Here is a 22,422-nt window from a genome sequence, read left to right on the forward strand (position 1 = left end):
GCTTCCCTTCGAAGTTGAAGACTCGCCCTTGGAGCCCGAGCCGGCCAGCTCGAAGAGAAAGCCTCGGGCTGAAGATGCTGACCGGAGACCCGGGCCCGCAGGACGGCTCCTGGAGCGAGTTCGTCCCTTTCTTCTTGGGTCTTAGCGCCGCCTTCTACCTGGGCTACTACTGGGCATGTGTGCCCCAGGTGGGTGCGCTGCCGGGGACACCGGGCTGCTTGGGCTGGAAGCAGGGTCAGGGATATCATCGAACAACGTACAGCCTGGTTGTGGGGTACGTTGCAAAAATGTTTGGGTTTCCCTGCCTTACTTCTTCCCTAAGGATTCTGGGCGGCTCTAAAATCAGCTATCGCTAGCCTCTGTCCATCTGTCACAGGGGGTTGTAACTGACGGGACCCCTGCCCCCTTTTGTCTCCCAGTGTTTGAATCACCTGAGAGTGTTTGCAGGTTACTATCAATTTGTCCCTAACTTTGGGATAAGCACCTGACTCTCAGGCATTCTGCTTGTAAACCGGGGATGGTGGGAAGTTAAGGTCTCTGCAAAGCTTTAACCATTCAGGTATATGTCAGGGTAAAAGGGTAAGTGCCCTGACAAGGTGAAAGGAGTCACTAACTCTGAAGAACAATTCTAGAAATCAACAAAACTTCCATCACTATATTTTCTCTTCCCACACTGGCTTGGCAAATTGCCCACTAGTTCCACTGGGTGAAAGGCCCAGGCCTTCAGAAACCTATGGGGTTGGATACTTGCTTAACTCCAACATTGGCTACTATTAGGGTTACCTCACCCAGCTTAAAAATAAAATAAGGGAACCTCACCTTGTTTAAACTGCCACACCCGGCTTATAGGGGTTGACTCTGTAACTGTGCTTGACTTTTGCTCCTTTAGCCTCCTCTGACTAGGCCCTCAGAGCATCTAAATAGTGGAAAAATTAGTCAGGAGGCTGATGCTTTTATAAGTTGACATTTTAATTTGGCTGAAAAACAAGTAAAATGTATTTTTTTCAAAACATTAATCCAAATTCAATGCTGTGTTCCCTCCTTAGTTTTCATTTAACTTCTTTGTTCCAGGGAGCTAGATCTACCAGGATACTTTTAACAATCCCATAGCATTTAACACCCCACTCCCACCAGCAAAATACAAAATAATCTGAATTCCACTTCTGTCCTTTGAGAAGTTGTTCGAAGATCCTTCTTTTGAAGCAAGTTCCATTTATTCTGATCACTTACATCGACAAGAATGGTATCTCTATAAACCTTTTTTCCTGTTTATAACCAGCTGCATAGAGATTCTTGACACATTTTCTATGTCTTGAAATAATAAATCTTCAAGTTAATCACAGTTAATATGAAGGAATTTTTTTCAGTTTATGTTAGTAAATTAATGTTAGAGAGTCAGTATAGTATGATATAGAAAAAGCTCAGAATGGACTCAGAATTAGGCAGGATCTGAGTTTGAATGCCAAGTCAAAACAGCATAGCACTTTGAGCCTTGTGTGTAAAATGGGGATAATAAAAATCTGTAGTGCTTACCTATTGTGAAGATCAAATGAAATAATATATGCAAAGTGCTTAGCAATAAATATCTCATCCACACTATGCAACACCATAGGATATGTACTTGAGTTGTTGTTTTTCTGAGTAGCAGTGACAGACTTGTACTGGTCCAAACACACATTTGTGATCCACAGCATGCAGCATGGCTATGAAACACTTAGCTAAGATGTGATTCCTATACAGGAATTACAATTGCCTCCTTGCCAATTATTTGAAAGTTTCAGACAATTTTAAGCTTAAGGAGCATGGCAGATCTCAATGGCCATTAAATCAGTATGATTTCTCTACCCTTTAATCCTGCCTTTTTGATTACTGCAGTGGTCTGGAAGAGAAGAATGATTTGTGTACTATGATTTCCTAAGGCCTGCACCAGGATTTGGATGGATGTTTCTAAGTCTGAAGTATTTTGGCTTTCTTCTCTATATACATGCTCTCTGGTTGGCTCAGATCTCACCTTTCACTTGCCACTATGGGGAAAAGAAGGGACAGGGTGGGTGAAGAGCTGAGAGCTATGTTTCCTGTCACCTTGGTTGTCACCTTCATATCATTCATACTGCATCTCTTACTGAGCAGACTGACAGCGATGGACAAGTTATTCCCTTAGGCCTTATCTCCCCTTAGTAATTATCCAGATGCAAAGAGCTTAAGGAAGATGCCTTCTTCCAAGGCTCAAGAGAAAATGAATAGAGAAAGGGAGTGAAGGAATACTCAATCAACAAAGATGCATTACAGGCTTGTAACTGAAGCAAAAAAATAGAAAGGTGGGAGAGATCTGGCAGGAGGGATTTGTAAATTTAACTGAAGTACCATAATAGTTTTGGAGACTCAACTTGACAGGGGCTGATTAGATCAGCCACTTTCCCATGAAGTGGTGATGATATAACTTAAAATAATCAAATTGATCCATAACCACTCAAAATTTTGGCCTCTTCTCTTCCTTTCTTGGAGAGTCAAGGGAGTATGGATTATAAAATGTTGCATGTGTTATCAAATATAGTTGATCACTGTGTCAGTTGGTCTTGTTAAGCTGAATTTTTGGGTTTGGCTTGGTTTTACTGAAATCTTTGTTTCAAGGGAAGGTTCAACATTCAGAAAGAAATGTTGTATAAAAAAAAAGGGCATAAATAAAAATGTTTGGCTTAACTAGTCACAAAAATGAAGGTGATAATGTTTGTTGATCGGATCATGTAATGATGTTAGACAGACAACCTATAGAACATGTATGTATGTATATGTGTGTTAAAAAAAATTGCAAATGAACAGCAAGTTGAATGAACCTAAAATTAAGTAGGAAGTAAAGGGATGGATAGGCTTCAGGAAATTATTAAATTCTTTTAATGAAATCTCTTCTCCTTGAAAGCAAAGCTCATCTTTTACCAGTATTCTACAAGTTATGAAACACTACAGTCTCTAAGGAATTAAAAATGAGTATCACTTAGGGCAATGGAGAAACATGGGGGATGTGAACAACCTACAACTCATAATAAATTAATTATTACAAAGAATTAGAGCAAGAGAAATCATTAAAGAAAAGACACTAATTATGGGAAGAGAGTAAAGAATAATTGATAACTTGCATGCTCCACTGGAACACTTATTGTTAGGAGAAATGGAGGAAGGTCTCCAGTGTACTTGATCTTTTGTAGAAAACTTATGGAAGGACATGGACAAAAGTTCCACAAGACTGGAATGAAGGGTTATAATCTCTACCACTGAAAGGGATTCTATATATCCACGTGAGGAAGGATCATTTGAGTAATTGAGGGCTGTGGTAGAAAGGGATAGGACAAACAGCTAGGAAGACTCTCTGAGTATAACCCAACCCCCAAAGGAATTTTATCACACCTATTTTTCATTCTGAACAGATTGGTTCAAGATTGTCTTTGAAACAATGCTTACCCTAGATTAGTTTACCTTTAAGTGGCAGTGAGAACAGCCTAATGCAAAGAGAGTTTAGACTCTTGAGTTAGGAAGACTTGGATTCATAGCCCCAATTCAGATTTATTATGTGACTCTGGGCAAATTATAATTTCTCTCTCTCTCAGCTTTGGTTTCATTTGTAAAATGCAAATAATGAGTATCTACATGTCACAGTTGCTATAAGGATCAAATGGAAAAAAATGTAAAGGATGCTCTGCAAGCAGATGTTATACAAATGTCAATTATTATCATATCTACCTAAAACCTACAAAGCTCTTAACAGCCTTAGGCCACATAGAACTAGTCTATAAGAATAGAGCTGACCATCCGGGTTTCTATCATGTGCGGGTTTATTTCCCAGAACTAGGCCAAGCTGGGGGCTCAGTGGTGGTGAGGCAGAAGCACATCAGCTTGTATGCTTTTCTGTGAGCAAGTGTTCCACCAGTAGTTTATATGCTATCCACAAACCCTGTAATTAGCTTAGAGGTGAGTATGTTCCCTGAAATTCTGGACGAGCATTGTAGCCAGCCACTGGGTTGCTGGTGTTGATAACAATCACTTGGATGTCTATTCTACTCCAATGCAGTGTAGTGCTGGGTTATCCCTGATCTCAGCCCCTGGGGCTTATTATATTGGGATTAAGTCTGGGGTGTACACATTCCAGGAAGACTGAAGAATCTGTTTTTGGTTGGGCATGCCCTGTTACTTTACAAGTGATTTGGGTTCCTAGCAATTTTTCAGACTGAGAGTACATGGGAACTATTATTACACCAGAGAAGATCCCCCTCACTCCTACAGGTCCACCCTGGTCAAGACCACATTTACGGATCAAGGCTCAGAACAAACTAGCCCGTGGGGTTGGATAAGGAGTCATTCATCTGGTTAGTCCTCCACTAGGGAGTGGTGCTGTACCAGCTTTATTGTGGGAAGCAGTGGTAGGTGAAGACAAGAGGTGAGATGAGACAAGACTTGTGTTCTGTGATTACAGAAGCCTCGGCTAGTGGCAGGGCCCCAGTTCCGGGCCTTCCTGAAGGAGTACTGCCCTATTATTATGGAAACATTCTACCCTACGCCATGGTGTTTCGAAGGGAGGCTTCAAACTGTCCTCAGAGTCTTTGTGCAGTCCCGGCCCCCTGTCTCCTACCGGAGGTGAGAAGATGAGAGGTTAGGAGAAAAACTTAAAAAAAAAAAAAAAAAAAAAAAAGTCGTGTTTAGGTAGCTATCTGACCCAAACCCATCCTCTGTGGGCTATGCACCCTGGGTAGAACTCAAGCACAAAAGGTGCCATTATACTATAAATCCCATTAGTCGGACCTCAGGCTTGTCCTATTGCCACAATTCTACTTTCTCATTCATTGTGATTATGGACAAAACCTCTCTTTAGGCACCTAGAGGGTCTTGCAGTTCAGCGATGTCCAACTCATACAGAGACCCTTGCAACAGCATATTGACTTAGAAAACCACAAGCTAATATTGATATATATATATTTTTTAATTTTGTTAAACATTTTTCAATTACATTTTAAATATGGTTCCTGACATCTTTGGGAATTTTGCTGGAACAGACAGCCGGCAAATCTAACACCTCTGTCTAGTTATATCTTCCCCTATCCCCTAAGTCACTAAATAAACACTAAGATTGGTCATTTCTATTAATTTAGCCTTGAGATCTGAGGTAGGGAAGGGGCACAGTTATGTCACGTGAGTTTAGAGCTGGGATATTAACAGAATTCTTAGAACCAAAGTCTAGGAATCCCCAGATATACTTCTGTATACACCCTTCCACAGTGAGGTGCTCCAGACACCTGATGGGGGACAACTGCTGCTAGATTGGGCCAAAGAACCTGAGAATAGTCAATACCCTGACCCTGCCAACCGGCCCACTGTGTTACTGCTCCCAGGCATCACAGGCAGCAGCCAGGAGACCTATATCCTTCACCTAGTATACCAAGCCACTCTAGATGGCTACAGGTAAGAATGGCAATTGAGGGTGGCTGGCAGGTATCTGAATAGTCTAGGATGGAGAAATAGATCCAGGGAAAAGTGTGCAGAGGAAAGGGCAGCCTTCCCTGAAAAGATACTGGGAGGGACCTGCTATTGGGAGGAGAGAATTCTGTGGATTCTAGACTAGGGTCCATCACGACTCCAATTTCTGTGCAAGACACCTCAGAAGATAAAGGCCTTCTAGAGTGGATCTGGCTGAGGTGTGCTTGTTTGTGCTATAGGACCGTGGTGTTTAACAACCGGGGCTGCCGTGGGGAAGAGCTGCTGGTGAGTTCTATCCCCCTTTCTAGCATTAAGTTCTCATCCCTCTGATCCCATCATCCTCAGTAGTCCAATAGTCTTTGACCTTGTTCCCCTACATACCCTATACCTATCTACCATTATTCCCCTTTTCTACCTTGCCCCATTGAGTTACCTCACCTGGAGCCCTGCCCCTTTTTGTCTATTCCTATCTCCACATGACACCATTTGTCCTCAGACCCACAGGGCCTTTTGCGCTGGTAACACAGAGGACCTGGAGATAGTTGTGAATCACATAAAGCACCAGTATCCACAGTCCCCACTGCTGGCTGTAGGAATCTCACTAGGAGGGTAAGAGCCAAATGGGTTATTAGAGCTGACCTAAGAGATAGAGAGACTGCAGTCCTTCCTTAACAGGAATCTATCCCTTCTTTCACTCATACCTCCAACAGGCCTCTGGCCCTTTCTTACAGAATCATGATCTTCCTGAATAGATCCAACTCTCAGCTAATGGTGCCTTTTCCTTTGCTAAACAATACTTTATTGCTAGTTGCCTTCTTTCTCTGTCTCCTTTTTTAGTGATTACCATCTTTAAAGGACTCCTGGGTCCAAACTCCCCCTCCCTTTATGGTTCTGATTTCCAATCTCTTGCAGGGTCCTGGTGCTGAACCACCTGGCACAGACAGGTAAAGCAGCAGGGCTGGTGGCAGCATTGACCCTGTCTGCATGCTGGGACTCCTTTGAAACCACACGCTCTCTGGAGACACCACTCAATGCACTGCTCTTCAACCAGCACCTCACAGCAGCACTCTGCAGATTTGTGGGACGGTAGGGCAGTGATGGTTGGGGGGAAGGGAGGAGTTTCAGTTGAGTACAATTGTACCTTTTTTTATTGAAAAAATAAAAGCAGGCCAAGGTGGTAGCCAGTGGGGGAGAGGGGTAATTGCAAGGTTGGAATTAGGGAAAGATTACTGGAGCCTAGAACTTCAACAGTCCCCTGACACAAACATTCTACTGCAGACATAGGAAGGTGATCGAGGAGAAACTGGATGTGGACTATGTGCTTAAGGTAGAGATCCAAGCCCCAACACTGCCCCTGTCCTTTGGCAACCCTATTGGTGCTACCCCACCAAGCTGCCTTCTGTCCCCGCCAGGCCCGTACAATCCGCCAGTTTGATGAGCGTTATACCACATTAGCCTTTGGCTATAAAGACTGTGATACCTACTACCACTCAGCAAGCCCCGGAGCCAAGGTGGATGCTATCTGTGTCCCTGTGCTCTGTCTCAATGCAGCAGATGACCCATTTTCCCCTCCTCAAGGTGAGTCCCACTACCCACAGCATTGAAAAAAGAGGTAACATGGATAGGGGCGAGAATCAAGGAAAGTCCGAAAACCTGCCTTAGAACCTCCCCTCAGACCCTCTCTTCGGTGTGACCCTGGACACCTCTCTGAAGCACTTTCTTCATCTGTAAAATGGGAATAACAATAGTACCTATATCCCACCAAGTGGTTGTGAGGCTCAACATGGGAGGTTGGCAAAGTGATAAGCAATTTTTACAGTGTCCTATGTGTTTGCTATCACTCTTCCAATCCTATGGATCTGAAAGGCTGGACAGGGCTGGCCTCGAGCTACTGACTTAGCTCTCCCTTCCCTCTCCTCCTCCCCCCTCCCCAGCTTTCCCACTACAGGCTGCTACACACTTGCCACATGTTGCACTGCTGATTACTTCCCGGGGCGGCCACATCGGGTTCCTGGAGGGGCTGATCCCATGGCAGTACTGTTACATGAGCCGCCTCTTTCATCAGTATGCTGCCGCTGTCTTCCAGCATGCAGGGGAACTGCAGGCCCTCAGCGAAACCCCACCTTCCAAGGAAGGCCAAGGGCTGACAGACTCCTAGGAGAAGAGCCATAGATCTCAGCTCAGCTTCCCCTCATTTATTAAATCTTAACTTTTACTTGTCTGACTCATTGAGGTCCCTTCTCCTCCCATCATGGCTAGGGATGGTCCAAACTTACTCAGTGATAGCCAGACTGCTAGCTGTAGGCCAGATATCTGTCTTTTTGCTCTGGACACTAGAAATGCCTTCTCCCTCTTATTAACCATTTTCTGTAAATGTGTACATCTTTTGTTTGTATTAACTGTTTGATTTGGCTGGATTTCCTTCACATGGACCAGAGAGACTCTAGGTAATGGCCAATGCTATCAGAGACTGGAAACCAACCAGAATGTTTGGGGTAAGACCATGCCCTTTCTGATAAAACCCCAGAACTTTTCTGCCCTAGTATGAAGGTGATGACATGCCCTTCATAACTAAGAGGGCTGACAGAACTCAGGAGGGCTGGGTAGGCTGACCAAGGGCAGCCTTTCCAAAGACTGTTGACTCCCCTTTTCACTCTCTTATTTCTATGAGTGTGGGCTCACTCAAGGTCCTAGAGACAAACCTGGCTATTTCCCTCCCTGGCTACCCATTCTCACAAGCTCATGTTTATTTCATTTTAGGCCTTACATTTCCCATTGTGTGAATGGAAATCTAACATAATAAAAAAACCTATTGTTGAAGCATTACTGGTCTGCTGATTTTTTTGTGAAATCTCCAAGTTCCAAAAAAATTGTTAAGGACTGGGGCACTGATTTAATCTCAGTGGCAAATGGACAAGAGCTGCATGGAAGAGGAGGGATGTGTTCACGTCATCACCAAGCAGCAAAAGGGAGATAAGCCCCTCAAACAAAGTGGGGGTAGTAAAGCCACTAAGGCTTCAGTCATCTTCACATTGTTGAGGGGAAGGGGCTGTCTGGCTCCTGGCTGGCAGGAACTGTGCAGCATCCAAACTCTAGGTGAGGTGGGAACAGCTGTCACATTTTCAGTCCTCTCAGGAACAGTTTCAGCTCTGTTCTTAGAAGGAGCAATGAGTGGTACCTCAGAAATTGCTGTCTTGGGTGAAATGAGAAGAACCCTGTACCAAGAACCCAGGGTTCGGCAGCATTCGGCCTTTTAGGTGGGGAACGGGGCCACTATCACATTCCTTGTCTTCATGGGGCAACTTCAGCTCCAGTCTCAGTGGAATTAGTGGTGCCCTAGGCCTTGACTGGCTCTGGTCTTTTCAATGTCCAGGGTCCTGATCCCCCAGGAAACAAGGAAGGCTAGAGAAAGCCTGGGAAGGTATTCTGAAGCAGCAGGATGGCCAAAATGATGAGCCCAGCACACAGCAGCAGCAACAACCACACAGGGACACTCCCTAGGAGAAAGTCCAGAGTATAGGCACAGAGCACTCAAATCTAAGGCAAGAAACAAAGTACAGCCCAGCCTAGTTGGGGCAAACAGCATATGCTGGGAAAATGAAGGTGCTTCCAAGAAATGACATTAGACTTTCCCATTCCCTCCCTCTTCACTTTTGCTTTTATCACTATCTCCCCAAAACTCACGTCGAATGGGCAATAGATGTAGCTGGCATCGACTGTCCACAGCCACAGAGAACAATGCCGCTTCGTGAGACCCCAGCAGCTCTCGGCCACGTCCTTGCTCTGGCATGAAGGTCACATCTGTCACCACAATGCCATGAGCCTCTCGAAGATAGTAGAGGCGCTGGAGAGAGGAGGATAGAAGCTCAATCATGAAGGTCACAAGGACAGTTTTGGTCTTTCCCCCAGGCAAACGCATATGCTGGACCAACAAGTCTTTCCTTCCTTGTGCAGGGCTGGTCTTTGCCACAAACAAGAAACAGAATGGGTACAAACATCTGTTTCCTCAGGACTTCCCTCCTGACATTCACACTAACCCACTGACAATCCCACCATACCACTCACCTGGAGGGAAAAAGAGATGTAGATGGCAACAGAGCCAGTGACGGTGCCCAGACCTAAGAAGGTTCCTGATTCGCTGCAAAAGCATAACTTTCATCAATCCCATGACATCTGCAGAGATCTTCACCCTTTCCTCCCTCTTCCATCCTCTTTTGATTCAAGGAATAACTTCCAGCTGTTAATTTCCATTACCAGTTCATACCTGACACTGAGGCAGGAAATGACCTCGTTACCACAAGACTGGGTCCGAAGAGGCAGGAAATTATGGCCATCCCAGGCTGTGAGGTAGCAGGGCGGTGGCCGGCGCAGTCGCTTATGGGGAATCTGCACTGTGAAGAGCCGCAGCCCAGCAGGCTGGTCTGGCACCCACCCAAACCTGGGAGCCAGGGGTGGTGCTATTCAGATCCCCAAAGAGTTCCTCTTACCCTCTTCTATCCTCAAGGGTTTAGAAGTGCAATTTTCAGGACCAATGCTAATTCCCGACCCAATTCTTCCCACTTATTTTGGGGAGCTTCAGTCTTTCCCTCCCTTTATGTAGAATCCTCCATTCACCCTCCCTCTTAAGCCCTCACACCTGCAAGCTTGATAGCGGTAAGGTGTGTCTGGTAAAGGAGGCAAGTTTTCTTCCCAGCGCAATCCCGAAACCAGTTGGTCCCTCTGCCACACACAGGCCTTAAAATCCCAGCCTGCTGTCACCATCTGATAGAGAAGCAAAAAAAAAAGAGAAAGGGAATGATAATACTAATGACACACACTTACTGAACTGATTGAACTTCTAATCTTTATCACGTTTTCTTTACAGTACACTCACCTTATCACCGGGGCCCAAAGTCAGGTCTTCAATCTCCCCTTCATGAGCTTTGAACTCTAGAACTTTTTCAAGGGTGGGTACCTGCGGCCAAGATGACAAATCTATAACCCTGGACCACTGACCAGGATCACTGATTACTAAGATGGCTTTCTCTTCCCATTCACTGCTTGACTCCCACAGACTGTCTCAGGACTTACCCTTCAAATTCACCCAAGATCCATTCCAAACTCTTTTACCACTTGGGCCTCACCCCAACCCCACACTTGCCTATCCCCAGAAACCCACACCTGCCAAACACGAACAAAGCCATCAGTGCCCCCAGTGGCAAGCAAGGAATTGTCATGATTGAAGCACACAGTCTTCTGCAGTGGGTCAGGACCGAAGTCCGTCTGCACAGACCGCAAGTTCTGCACACTGAGCTCCACTCCCTCTCGCTGCGTGGATGCCCCGGTTTCTTGTGCTCCAGCTGTGGCTCCCGTCCCTTTCCTCTGTCGTGGGCCTTGCTCCGGGGAACCTGCAATCACAAACTGTGGCTCTACATTTCTCAAGTTTCACTTGGCTCTTTTTGGCAACTTCTGGACCGCACTCTGGGAGCGGGGTGGCGGTGTAGCTTTGTCCTGATTATCTCTTTCTCCTCAGAGGGCCCAGGGTGGAAGTAGGGGGGATGTGAGAAAGGGAGGGGTTCACTAGTTTCTTTCTTGGTGTAGTAGGAGAGGGGCTCCTCACCTGCGCCGTCTGGCTCTTCACTGCTCTCCTGCTCTTGAGGTCTGAACTGAAGGAGCTGACAGCTGGCGTCCTGCCCTGCAGCAAGAATATCGCCTGCAAGGGCCAGGTTCATGGTGGCCTTGGTCTCTGTGTCGTGGGAATGCAGCAAAGAGGCGCTCAAAGCTCCGCCAATCTGTTCCAGTTGTAAAAAGTGCTGTGGGAAGAGAACCACACGGCAGGGGCTCAGACTACGCCCAGGGTGGCCTGAGGGAGGGGAGATGTTCTAAGTGTCCTAGAAGTCCTGGGGATTCTTTTTCAAGCTAAGTCCCTGATAAGCCCCTCCTAGACAGGCCGTTTCCCTCAAATCAGCGCCAGGGTGAGAGGCAGAAGTCCGCAGCAGCAGCTTGAAGCTGGCCTGGCGCGTTTTCCTCGCTGCAGCCCTGCAGTCCTTGCAAAGACTGATGACAGGGAAAACCGCAGCAGGGATCGCAGTCAGGGCGGGGACCCGTCAGGTGCATGGAGGAGGAAAGGGACAGTGACAGGGAGGGGAACGACTCCGGCTGGAGCGTAAGGAGCCTACCGACGGGGGGGGGGGGGGGGGGGGGGGGGGGGGGGGGCCTGGAACCTTATGCCAGACACTACGGGAAGTACGCCGGGGCTTTTAGAACGCGGCGGACACAAAGGGGACCGGGAGGTCGGAGAGGGGCCCTGGGATGACATGGCTGGAGGAGGCCGGGATAGGGGGGAGGGGACGGAGGTCCCGGGTCGGGAAGGGGCGGACCCCGGGGCCCCCTTTTCGCCGGGCCGGGGGCTCACCACTCCATTCTTGATGCCAGTCTTGGCGGCGCCGCCCCCGCCCGCGGTGATGAGGAGGCCGGTGCTGGGTTCGACCCGCAGCGCGTACAGTGGGAACGGCGCCCGGTACAGCTCCGGCGCTCGACGCCGTCCCATCGTCCAGTCTGCGCTGCTCAAAGGTGGGTCATGCCCGGCGCCCACTCGATCGCTCGGCCCACCCTGGTCTTCTCGCGGCCTCTGCTCCGGGAGCCGTCAAGCCCGGCCCGACAGCAGCTTCCTCTTCTCGCCGCCTAGTAAACCCAGGCCACAAACGCCCGCACTGCGCAAGCGCACCTATTCCACAGTCGGTCGTGCGCAGGCGCAGGGTAGCAGTACACGTCAGCACTCTGGCCCCAGTTCGCCGAGACGTAGGTCACGTGAACAAGGACACGAAGGTTTGATGCTCCTATGTACGCTTGCGCAGGCATCTCTCGGCTAAGTACCGGAAGTCTTCCTTACAACCTGCCCTTGAAAGAATAATGATTGTTGTCTGAAGTGGATAGTTCCGGTACACATTCGGTGCGGAGCATTCGGGAATGGGAGGTGTGAATTCTCGTGAGAAGAGCGAGATTAAGTGAGCCCCACCCTGTAAGTGAAGGCGGAAGTGGGGCGGATGAAGTAGAAGTTCTGCACCGGTTATTGACATTTCCTTTATGTGTAGCTGACATTTGCGAGTTTACAGAACACTTACGTGCCTTAATCTCGTTTGTTCCTCACAGCAAACCTCAGACGAGTCAATGTCATCCCTATCTTACAATTAAGGAAACAAGCTGGGCAAAGTTAGGTGACTGTGTGCTAGTACAGCTGCCCTCCAGGAGCGCCAGGACGGCTCTCCGACGACTAAGGGGATGGTCATTACGTCCTTAACTCAGTGCGGCAGGTTCGGGAAAGTCTTCCGCCCGCTTGCAGCTGTAAACAAACATGTGATGTTTTGAGTGCTTTCTCTGCCTCGGGGAAATATACTGGGGAAGTGCACTCAGCCTTCAGCCGTGCTTAGTCACTAAGCGCAGCTCGCCTGTTCAGGTCCAAAAACCACATTTCAAGAAAAACATTAACCCGCTGTTGAGCGGCCAACGAAAGGTCAGCGGGCACAACTGAAGGACGGATGACTGGATGTGATGGCATTTTCAAGTACTAAAGGTGGTCATCAGCAGGCTATTACATATGCAGAGAAAGCCGGAAAGCCAGACAGTTGGCTAGTTGAAAGAACTTAAGTGGTTTCCTTGTTTTCAGTCTGTCTAAGCCTTTGCGGCCCCTCTGGGGGCTGTCTTGGCAAAGATACTAGAGCCAGTTCCTTCTCCAGCTCATTTTTGCAGGTGAGGAAACTGACAGAGTTAAGTGACTCGCTGGGGATCAGAGTTAATAAGTGAGGTGAAATTTGAACTCGAGTCCTCTTGACTCCCGGCCGGGCTCGGCTCTCTGTCGGTTTCACCACCTCCCAACGATTAGATCTGCATAATTAGAATGATCTGAAAGTAGCTGCTCTCCCACTAGATCTCTTCCTGCAGAGGTTTTTGTTTGTTTGTTTTTTATTTTATAATTATAACTTTTTTTTTTTGACAGTACATATGTCTGGGTAATTTTTTACATTATCCCTTGCACTCCTTTCTGTTCTGAATTTTCCCTTCCCTCTCTCCATCCCCTCCCCTAGATGGCAGACAGTCTTATACATGTTAAATATGTTATAGTATATCCTAGATACAATATATGTGTGCAAAATCAAACCGTTCTCTTGTTCATAGGGAGAATTGGATTCAGAAGGTAAAAATAACCTGGGAAAAAAAACAAAAAATGCAAACAGTTTACATTCATTTCCCAGTGTTCCTTCTCTGGGTGTAGCTGATTCTGTCCATCATTGATCAATTGGAACTGGATTAGCTCTTTATGTTGAAGATATCCACTTCCATCAGAATACATCTTCATACAGTATCGTTGCTGAAGTGTATAATGATCTCCTGGTTCTTATTTCACTCAGCATCAATTCATATAAGTCTCTCCAAGCCTCTCTGTATTCCTCCTGCTGGTCATTTCTTACAGAACAATAATATTCCATACCCTTCATATACCATAATTTACCCAACCATTCTCCAATTGATGGACATCCATTCATCTTCCAGTTTCTAGCCACTACAAAAAGAGCTGCCACAAACATTTTGGCACACACAGGTCCCTTTCCCTTTAGTATTTCTTTGGAATATAAGCCCAGTAGTAGCACTGCTGCAGAGGTCGGTGATCACTTGTCAGGGATACAGTAGAGGGAAGTTGGGTGCAAATTGTCTTTTAAGTCCCCTCCAATTCTGATGCCATCTCCATTGTGTAAATGAGAGAATTGATGTTCAGACAGTTTAAGGGATTACATACTTGATAAATTTCATAAATGAGGCTATAGGATCATAGATTTAAAACCAATAAGGGACTTCACAAGTCATCTAATTCAAAGCTTCTTACTGGATGTCATGTGGGGGATTATGAAATTATGATTTTTCATCAGGAAATGTTTGATTGGTTTTATATACTTGTTTCATACACCTAAATATCTGGGGTCACATAAAAATGTCTTAGGTGAAAAGGCGTTGTGAGTGGAAGGTTTAAGAAGCTCTGGTCTAATCCAATCTTTTCCTTTTATAGATGAAGAACCTAAGCTTCAAAGAAGTGAATTGTTTAATGCCATACATACAGATAGGAAGTGGCAGAAGCGAGATTTGAACCCATCCTCTGAGTCCAAAGCCAGAATTCATGTTAGAACCCAGGTTTCTCCCAATTGACTTGAAAGTCTAATTACTTTCTACTACACCCTGTATAACATTGTATTCTTTGGCAAGGACTGTGAATTTCTGATAGACTTATTTCTACCAGGAATAACTCACTCTTTAGATTTACAAAACATTTTCTTCACAATTATAAGAGAGAGGTAGGGGCAGTTAAAGCTGAGAGGTTTACTGAATTGCCCAGAGTCACAGATCAATACACACAGAATGTGGGAGATGTGACTAGGTTTCCTGATAGCAAATCCAATACTCCTTCCACTGTATCTTACTGCCTTACCTAATTCTCAGAGTCCCTCCCTGAGAGAGTAGTTATTCTGTATTTCCTTCCTGCGGCTCACCGTCTGTAGCTGGGACTTGTACTCTTGACTGGAGAAAATGACTAAGCTTCTGGGAATTGGGAGAGATTGTCATTATGCTTTACGAGGAAAGAGAAGGGATGTGGAGCGCTTATACTAATACTGCTCGTGCTGATACATTCACACATACACACATGGTTCTGTAGTATCCTCTTTATTGTGGACTACAGAATGAGGGCCAAGGGCTGGTGGTATTAGGGAAACTCTATAGTGCCCTTTGGCCATTTTTAGCCTGGGGATAGCAGACTCCATAAAGGACTCCCAGGATTTCTGGATGGAGAGTAGACATGGACCCCTCCCAGCCATCCCTTCAGGGTGTCTCTTGGGCTCCCAGCACTTTGGGGCCTGGGGCGGAATAGGGGGAATGGGGCCCGGGCTGTTCCTAGGCAGATGCGCCCAGGTTCTTGCTTGGAGATGAAGTGTGGCAGGGGGCCTCTGGCCGTGTGGGCGCATAGGCTGGAGGAAAAAGGCTGGGTTCTGGGGAGGCAGGACCAGGGTCTGGGACTAGCAGATGTAGAGACTCTGGGCAGGGGATGCAAGGTGGGAATTGAGGCTCTGGGGCTGGGAAGCCTTCTTCCTTGAAACAAGTAGCCTCGACCTGATACTCCAGCTCCTCCATCTCTTTCTTGGGCAAAAGTTCCAGGGCTTGAGCCTGATCCCGTTGCAGGTGCAGGCCGAAGCCGATGCCTACGCGGAGCGGCCCAGACCCCAACGCTAGCCCTTCCCTGGAGGGTAGCAGTTGCGGGAAGGCAAGGAGCCGGGGCCCAGGCCAGTGGCTGGGGGCCGGGCAGGAGGGCCCTCTTGGTTTGCGGCACACCAAACATATAGGATACTCCACGGCTGGAGCGGGCCCAGCACAACCCTGCCACAGGCGCTGTAGCAGCAGGAGCCGCAGGTCCCTGGCAATGCGGCGGCGACCAAGGAGTGCCACCAGGTCCCGGGCCAGAGCTGCAGGTCCCCCCTGCTCCCCAAGTCCAGTTCCGCATGGCACACATCTCCCCCCAATTCTGGGGTCCGATGTACTACTACGAAGCTGTCGAAGCCTTTCCCTTCTCCTTTGGTAGTCCTGCAGGCCACCAGAAGAGGGGGACAGACTTCCTTTTAAAGAAGGGGTACAGTTAGGGGGCTGTGAATGAGGACAGGGAGAGGACAATGCCCGGGATAGGCGACGTTTGGGGGGGACCTGGCAATATGTCCGGGAGTAGGTATTGGGGTGAAGCTGAGCTGGGGCAGCTGAGTTGGACCAGGGGGTGGGGCCCAAGAGGAGCTCAATACCAGGTTGTGACTGTGACAGAGAGATCTGTAGTACCAGTTGGTTGTTGTGCCTGGACACCATCTCCTTGGTTTCAGGAGGAGGTGGTTGCAAGGAAACCAAGGGGGATGGGATCACAGTAGAATAAGACTGCTGTGGCTGACTGTAGACTTGTCCGTGCAGTCGAGGGCCCGAAATGTTTTTTCCCAGGAGACTGCAGGCTTCAGGGCTAAGTAGTGTTGGAGTCACAGGGCTCTGTAGTGGAAAGGTCTTAGGGCTTTGTAGTGGTGGGGTCAGAGGGTTCTTGAATGGTGCAGTCACAGGGCTCTGTAGCGGTGAGGTCACAGGGAGGGTGGGTTGGACATGAAGCAAAATGGGAGTCGGGGATGGGAGCAGGTGCCAGGCTAGAGAGAGGGGGACTGCTCCCAATGTGTAGCACCAGGGTTCTTGGAGGGGCATGGGCTGCGCCCCCCCCAGGAGGCCAAGCTTTGGATGGTGCGCTCTCTCTCTCTTTAACTTTGGCCTTTGAAAGAGGTGTACAGAAGCTCGAGAGTCAGAGCTGTCACTTAGGATATGAGGGGTAGCAGGGACTTTCTGAATAGAGTACCGCCGACGATAAGGACAATTCATCCGTTGGGACCTGCCAAAAAGACATAGACCCAGGACCTAGTGATCTTCAAATCTGCACCTACACATCCACTTTTCTTTTTCCTCTTCACAGGACAAGTGCTATTCTCCTGACACTCCCAGTCTCATTTGTAGTTTCTCTGAGTTTTAGTTCCCTCCCTCCCACACCCAGCCCAGATATATCTGAGGACTAGCCATTGCTCACCAAGATGTCCCCAAATCCACGAGTTTGGGCCTCCTAGCTACCTTTGGGATTACAGGAGCTGTAAGGACAGACACAGACTTGGTTCAGAAACTTTGTGATCAGGTAGATGTGGGCTGAGAAGGTAGGAGTGCTTGGATAAAAAACCTGGGAACAAGAAAAGCAGGGAGACCTTATTGGAAAGGTGGGGTACAACAAATAGGATCAGCCAAAAAGAAGACATGGAGAGTGACTTAACACAAGAAATAAAAAAAGTTAACACTGATGGGGACTTACCTGGATGGGGACTCCTTGAGCTCCGATTCACAATATTGTTCAGCAGTGAGGGAATCTAAACCAGAGAAGAGCTCAGTTAATAGCTGTAGACCACCTGTCCTTAGCCTATGATCCCTTAGGTCAAGCTTAATTTAAGGTACATTCAAAACTACTGAGTTCGTGCCCTCTACCTTCTGACAGATCTTTATTTTCCTTATCCCCAGTTGTCATCTCTCCAAACCCCAACTGCTTTCCTGTTCCTAACTTTCCTGACTGACTGCCCTCACCCAGCTAAGATGGCTCAGTAGCCCAAGCAGGACAAGCAGAAACAGCAGGGGACCCAGCAGGATTGAGACATCTAAGAAAGGCAGACTTTCTCCAAGGGGCGGCAACGCCGCCCCCATAAGGAGCTGTCAGCCCCCCCCGCTGCCGGGTGGGTTGCTCTAACCTGGAATTCCACACTGATGTCACAGTCAGCCATGCTGATGTCACAGAGGTGCCTCAACTCCTCCCAGAGATCTCCCTGGTGGATAAATAACCCAAGCTGGGCCAGCCCTGTACAAATCTGTGGAGCAGGAGAATCCTCTATGTTACTGCTGCATTGTTTTCAGCATCCTTCTTCACTTATGTTCAGTACCCTCAGGCTGCCTGATCCCCTCACTCCAAACTGGACCTGATCTAGCAGCAGTCTTCCTTCTCTTGTCCTGTCCCACTACCTGGCATGTAGACTGCAGGGTTAATCAGGAAATGCCATATTTAGTGTTCCCTAATTTTAGTAAGACTATTGACAGATTTGTTTTTTATCCAAAGACAGGTCAGAGAAAAAGTCTTGGACACAGTTAGCTGACTGAAGCTAAACAATTAACAGGTAACTTTTTTTTTGGCATTATGAACCCTTTTAGCTATCTGTTAAAGCCCATAGATCCCTCAGAAGAATGACTTTAGATGCATAAAATAAAATGCATAGCATTTCAAAGGAAACCAATTATATTGAAACCCAGTTTTCAAAATATTTTTTAAAAACAAGTTCACAGATTCCATGTTAAAAAACCCTGAATGACAGTTCCTCCTCACAGTAGGCCTTCAGGGAGACCTCTTGGGGTACCTTGAGTTTGCCTGTACTCTTGTCCTGTTCAGCATCAGTCAGTGGCATTATAAATCCAAACTAACAGTCTTTTGAGGATTAAATGTCTCCTCTGTGTGGGACAGGAGCTACAAAGACAAGTTGAACACTAGCCAGTCAGTGAGCTTTTATAAAATGCCTACAATGTGTCTATTACTTTGCCAGGCATCAAATATACAAGTTCAATGCATCTGGTGGGATAGCGGATAGAGTTCTGGGCCTGGAGTCAGGAAGACTCATCTTTCTGAGTTCAAATCTAGTCTCAGATACATATTATTACTGATCAAGTCACTTAACCTGTTTGCCTCAGTTTCCAGTGAACTGGAGAAGGAAATGTTAAACCACTCCAGGATCTTTGCCAAGAAAACCCCAAATGGGGATGGAAAAAGTCAGATGTGACTGAAAACAACTGAACAAGAGGATATGAAGAAAAATGAAACAGCCCCTGTCCTTAAGGAAGCTATATTTCTTTTGGGGGAAGGAATATGTCTAAAAAAAGGTACATCTGAAACACATGCAAGGTGATGGAGATGATAGTACTTGAAGCTAGGGAGACCAAGATGATGCTTGAGCAGTCTTGAAGGGAATTAGGCAATCTAAGAAGTGGAAGTGAGGAGGGAGTATACCCTAGCTTGGGGCAGCCTGTATAGAGGAATAGATGGAAGGATGCACTCTTTGAGGAACAATAAAAAGGCTCATGTTTGACTTTGGAAGTAATAGCCAAGTACTTGAGTTTGTTAAGTACAGAATGACTTTTTCAGGCTGACATTTTAGAAATAGAACTTTGGCCCCTTTTGTAAAAGATGGATAAGATTGAACTTGAGATGGAGAGGCCATGAATTTGGACACTGAATGGAAGGAAAAGGATAAGCATTAAATGCCTACTTTGTTCCAGGCACTGGGATAAACATTTAGAATGACTGTATTTTCATTTATTTCTCACAGCAACCCTGGGAGGTAGATACTATTATTATCCCCATTTTTCAGTAGAGAAAACCAAAGTAGATATGAGTTAAATGACTTTCTCAGCAACACACAGCTAGTTCAAGGCAAGATTTGAATTCTAGTCTTCCTTATTTCAGGCCCAGCACTCTTATACACTGCCTCGCTGAAGGCCTGAAGTTGCATGGTAGCCACTTTGAGTGGAGAAAAACGGTGATAGAAATGCCAAGACTTGGCAACTAGATATGTAGCATGCATGAAAACCAGGAATCAGGGATGCCACCGAAGTTTCTAGCCTGGATAATTGCCATGTAACAGAAATGGAGAAGTTCAGAAGAGGGGGTGGGTTTAGGGGTTTGAGATGTTTCTTGAACAGCCAGGTTTTAATGACATGCATTCAGCAATTGGTAATGCAGTACTGGAACTTGGAAGAGAGAAAACTTACCTTCTAATAAAGTAATATGAGCATTATCTGTGAAGTACTGAGATAGAATAAAAAGAATGGAATCAAGACTTTAGGCAAGTAATATAACTTTTATGGACAATAGTTTCTTCATCTATAAAATTAGGGATTTGGATTAGATGGCCTCTTAAAGTTTCTTCTAACTCTAAACCTATAATCCTATGTCAATTTATATATATGATCATCTGAGGAGAAAGGAGAGGAGCACTAATGGCAAAAGAATACAATGCAGGCTTCCCTAGAGGAAAGTTGAGCTTTGAGTAAATTTAGACTCCAGCAGGGAGAAAGTCCATTTCAAACATAGAAGCCCAGAGCTGTCATGCTTTTCACATTCACATTTGAAATAAGTCTGAGAGGGATAGCTAATATACTGGTTGACAGAATTTAAAAGATCTTGACATGCTGGTCAAATTTACAAGATAAAACTTTACAAGAATAAATGTTATCATAGGGTTTGGAAACAGAGGGTGGTAGAAGACTGAATAATTCTACACCCTTAGAAAAAGGAAACAGACCTAGAATTGGGGAAGTTGCTTGAGGGGTTGGGGAAAATTGTTGGCTCTTTAATGTGGTGGAGCCAGTATTTGATTCCAGGTCATGAATCTTTTCACTTTCATCCAGCATTTTCATCTTACTAAGATTTTTAAGAAAATGGCCTGGTATAAAGGAAAAATAGGAGATTTGGGATCTAGTCCCAAGATAGCCATCAAACCACTTCATCTCTTTTATGTTTCAGTTTCCTTATCAATAAAATGAGGGAATTGGACTAGATCGCACTGATCTCCTCTAGCTTTAACATCCTGTGATTCATTGTGTCAGTATGACTCACTCTGCAGGACTGATCAGCTATAAGACTGGTTGCCCAGGTGAGTCCTTGATGAGTTCCCCAGTAAACCTAACACATTATCTGGATACAGGCCTTTTTTTTTGGAGGTGTATGACAGGCATTTCTCTTGCAACTTGGATGTACCCACTGACTCCTTGCTGGGTGAATATAGGAACTCCTGAAGACTGGGCATTTGTTACTCCTTTTCATCTTTATCATTTCCTGTGAGGTGAAGCAAAGACTATCCTGTACCAGATGACCATTTGATACTTTGAGTGTATGTGTGACAGCTGGGACTCTGTTTTCCATTCTGGAAAAACCTAGCGATGAGTTGTAATATGACTAAAGAAAAGAGATGCTTATGGAGGAGCTACCCTTTTTGTGGTCTTTAACAGCCAGAAAACAATCAACTTAGCCCCTCTTATTATTCCCTCTTTATTTCTCTCTTCTGCTTTCTTCTGGAGTGAATTGAAGGGGGGAAGGATTTCTTCTTTCAATCCCTCCCAGAGACTTTAATGGTAATTTTAGTTAGAAGTGACATCTGGTTGCCTATATAGAGAATCAGTCAATAGTCAAGTAATTTATTAAGTACCTACTATTTTTAGACACAGGCATTTGAGATAACAAGTATCTATATGAAAAAAAAAAATTCTTGCCTTAAAGGAACTTAAAAATCTAATCACACACACAAATTTGAGAAACAGAAGGGAGAAGGAGGTACATGGTGCAGGAGCAGAAAAGTCAAAGAAGTCTGAAATCAGTGCAGCTGAGTGGAAATGTCAGTCCTGTGCCCTGCTTTAAATGGAGAAGTTTTGGGTTCCACTTTTCAGTAAAAGAGACAGAGTAGTGATGAGGAGTGAGCAACAAGGCTATTATCTTTTTTTTCATCATTCTTTAAATTTTTTCACTATATTATTGTTCTATAAGAAATGATGAGCAGGCTGATTTCAGAAAAGCCTGGAGAGACTTACATGAAATGATGTTAAGTGAAGTGAGTAGGACCAAGATAAAACAGCGACAACAAGATTATATGATAGTCAACTGTGATGGACTTGGCTCTTTTCAACATTGAGGTAGTTTAGGGCAATTCCAATAGTCTTGTGATGGAAGGAGCCATCCACATCCAGAAATAGGTCTGTGGGGACTTAACATGAATCACAACATAGTATTTTCATCTTTTTTTCCCTTGTGGTTTTCCCCCTTTTATATTAATTTTTCCCTCCTAAGATGATTCATAAGGAAATATGTAAAAAGTACATGTATAACAAAAAAATTTTTACATTGGGGAAAATAAAAATAATATTTTGTTTATTATATAAATTTATTTTTATATATAGAAAAATAAATTTATTATATTATAAATAAATAAATTAATTGTGCATAGATAACCTATATCAGATTGTTTGCCATCTTAGGAAGAAAGGAGTTAAGGGAAGGAGAGAGGAAAAAATGGAACTCAAAATGTTATTCTAAAAATGAATGTTTAAAACTATCTTTACATGTAATTGGAAAAAATAAAATAACTACTTAAGAAAGAGAATCATTTATTTATAATAGCATATTATTTTTCAAAATACATGCAAAGATAATTGGAACAAAGGATAAGTAAGCAGAGTTTTACAGCCCTTTGGGCATAGTTCCAAATTGCTTTCCAGAGTGATTGGATCATTTCATAACTCTACCAACAATGCATCAGTGTCCCAGTTTTCCCACATACCCTACAACATTTATCA

General features: G+C 45.5%; 3 protein-coding genes across 12 annotated transcripts; 1 reads left to right on the forward strand and 2 right to left on the reverse strand.

Moving 5' to 3' along the window:
• Positions 1-27: 27 nt before the first annotated feature.
• On the forward strand, positions 28-7,678 carry ABHD1 (abhydrolase domain containing 1). Of its 3 annotated transcripts, none has more exons than XR_012487957.1 (8): positions 28-188; positions 4,466-4,626; positions 5,266-5,448; positions 5,703-5,748; positions 5,960-6,072; positions 6,376-6,549; positions 6,742-7,041; positions 7,398-7,678. XR_012487957.1 is itself a non-coding variant. In XM_074300164.1 (8 exons), the coding sequence occupies exons 1-8, from the start codon at positions 75-77 to the stop codon at positions 7,065-7,067; spliced, it is 1,032 nt and encodes a 343-aa protein (XP_074156265.1). In that variant the 5' UTR covers positions 28-74. The 3 variants fall into 3 exon arrangements, 1 of the variants encoding a protein (XP_074156265.1); XR_012487958.1 differs by having other exon boundaries at positions 6,876-7,041; XM_074300164.1 differs by lacking the exon at positions 7,398-7,678 and having other exon boundaries at positions 6,742-6,790; positions 6,876-7,067.
• On the reverse strand, positions 6,589-12,152 carry PREB (prolactin regulatory element binding). Of its 5 annotated transcripts, XR_012487956.1 has the most exons (10): positions 11,858-12,152; positions 11,063-11,255; positions 10,624-10,850; positions 10,337-10,417; positions 10,100-10,224; positions 9,728-9,901; positions 9,529-9,601; positions 9,148-9,307; positions 8,642-8,960; positions 7,482-7,617 (listed from the first exon to the last, which is right to left on the reverse strand). XR_012487956.1 is itself a non-coding variant. In XM_074300159.1 (9 exons), exons 1-9 carry the CDS (start codon positions 11,990-11,992, stop codon positions 7,406-7,408), a joined length of 1,380 nt encoding a protein of 459 aa, XP_074156260.1. In that variant the 5' UTR covers positions 11,993-12,152; the 3' UTR covers positions 6,589-7,405. The 5 variants fall into 5 exon arrangements, 4 of the variants coding, with proteins under 4 accessions (XP_074156260.1, XP_074156261.1, XP_074156262.1 ...); XM_074300159.1 differs by lacking the exon at positions 8,642-8,960 and having other exon boundaries at positions 6,589-7,617; XM_074300160.1 differs by having other exon boundaries at positions 6,589-8,960.
• A 2,985-nt stretch (positions 12,153-15,137) lies between these two features.
• PRR30 (proline rich 30) lies at positions 15,138-17,797 on the reverse strand. 4 transcript variants are annotated; one of them, XM_074300166.1, is made up of 4 exons: positions 17,623-17,797; positions 17,357-17,411; positions 17,084-17,227; positions 15,138-16,891 (listed from the first exon to the last, which is right to left on the reverse strand). In XM_074300166.1, the coding sequence occupies exon 4, from the start codon at positions 16,879-16,881 to the stop codon at positions 15,382-15,384; it is 1,500 nt and encodes a 499-aa protein (XP_074156267.1). In that variant the 5' UTR covers positions 16,882-16,891; positions 17,084-17,227; positions 17,357-17,411; positions 17,623-17,797; the 3' UTR covers positions 15,138-15,381. The 4 variants fall into 4 exon arrangements, with proteins under 4 accessions (XP_074156267.1, XP_074156266.1, XP_074156268.1 ...); XM_074300165.1 differs by having other exon boundaries at positions 17,084-17,141; positions 17,623-17,793; XM_074300167.1 differs by having other exon boundaries at positions 17,084-17,141; positions 17,527-17,665.
• Positions 17,798-22,422: the final 4,625 nt, after the last annotated feature.

Source organism: Sminthopsis crassicaudata, chromosome 3 (genome assembly GCF_048593235.1).
Source record: "Sminthopsis crassicaudata isolate SCR6 chromosome 3, ASM4859323v1, whole genome shotgun sequence".
Classification (NCBI taxonomy): Eukaryota; Metazoa; Chordata; class Mammalia; order Dasyuromorphia; family Dasyuridae; genus Sminthopsis; species Sminthopsis crassicaudata.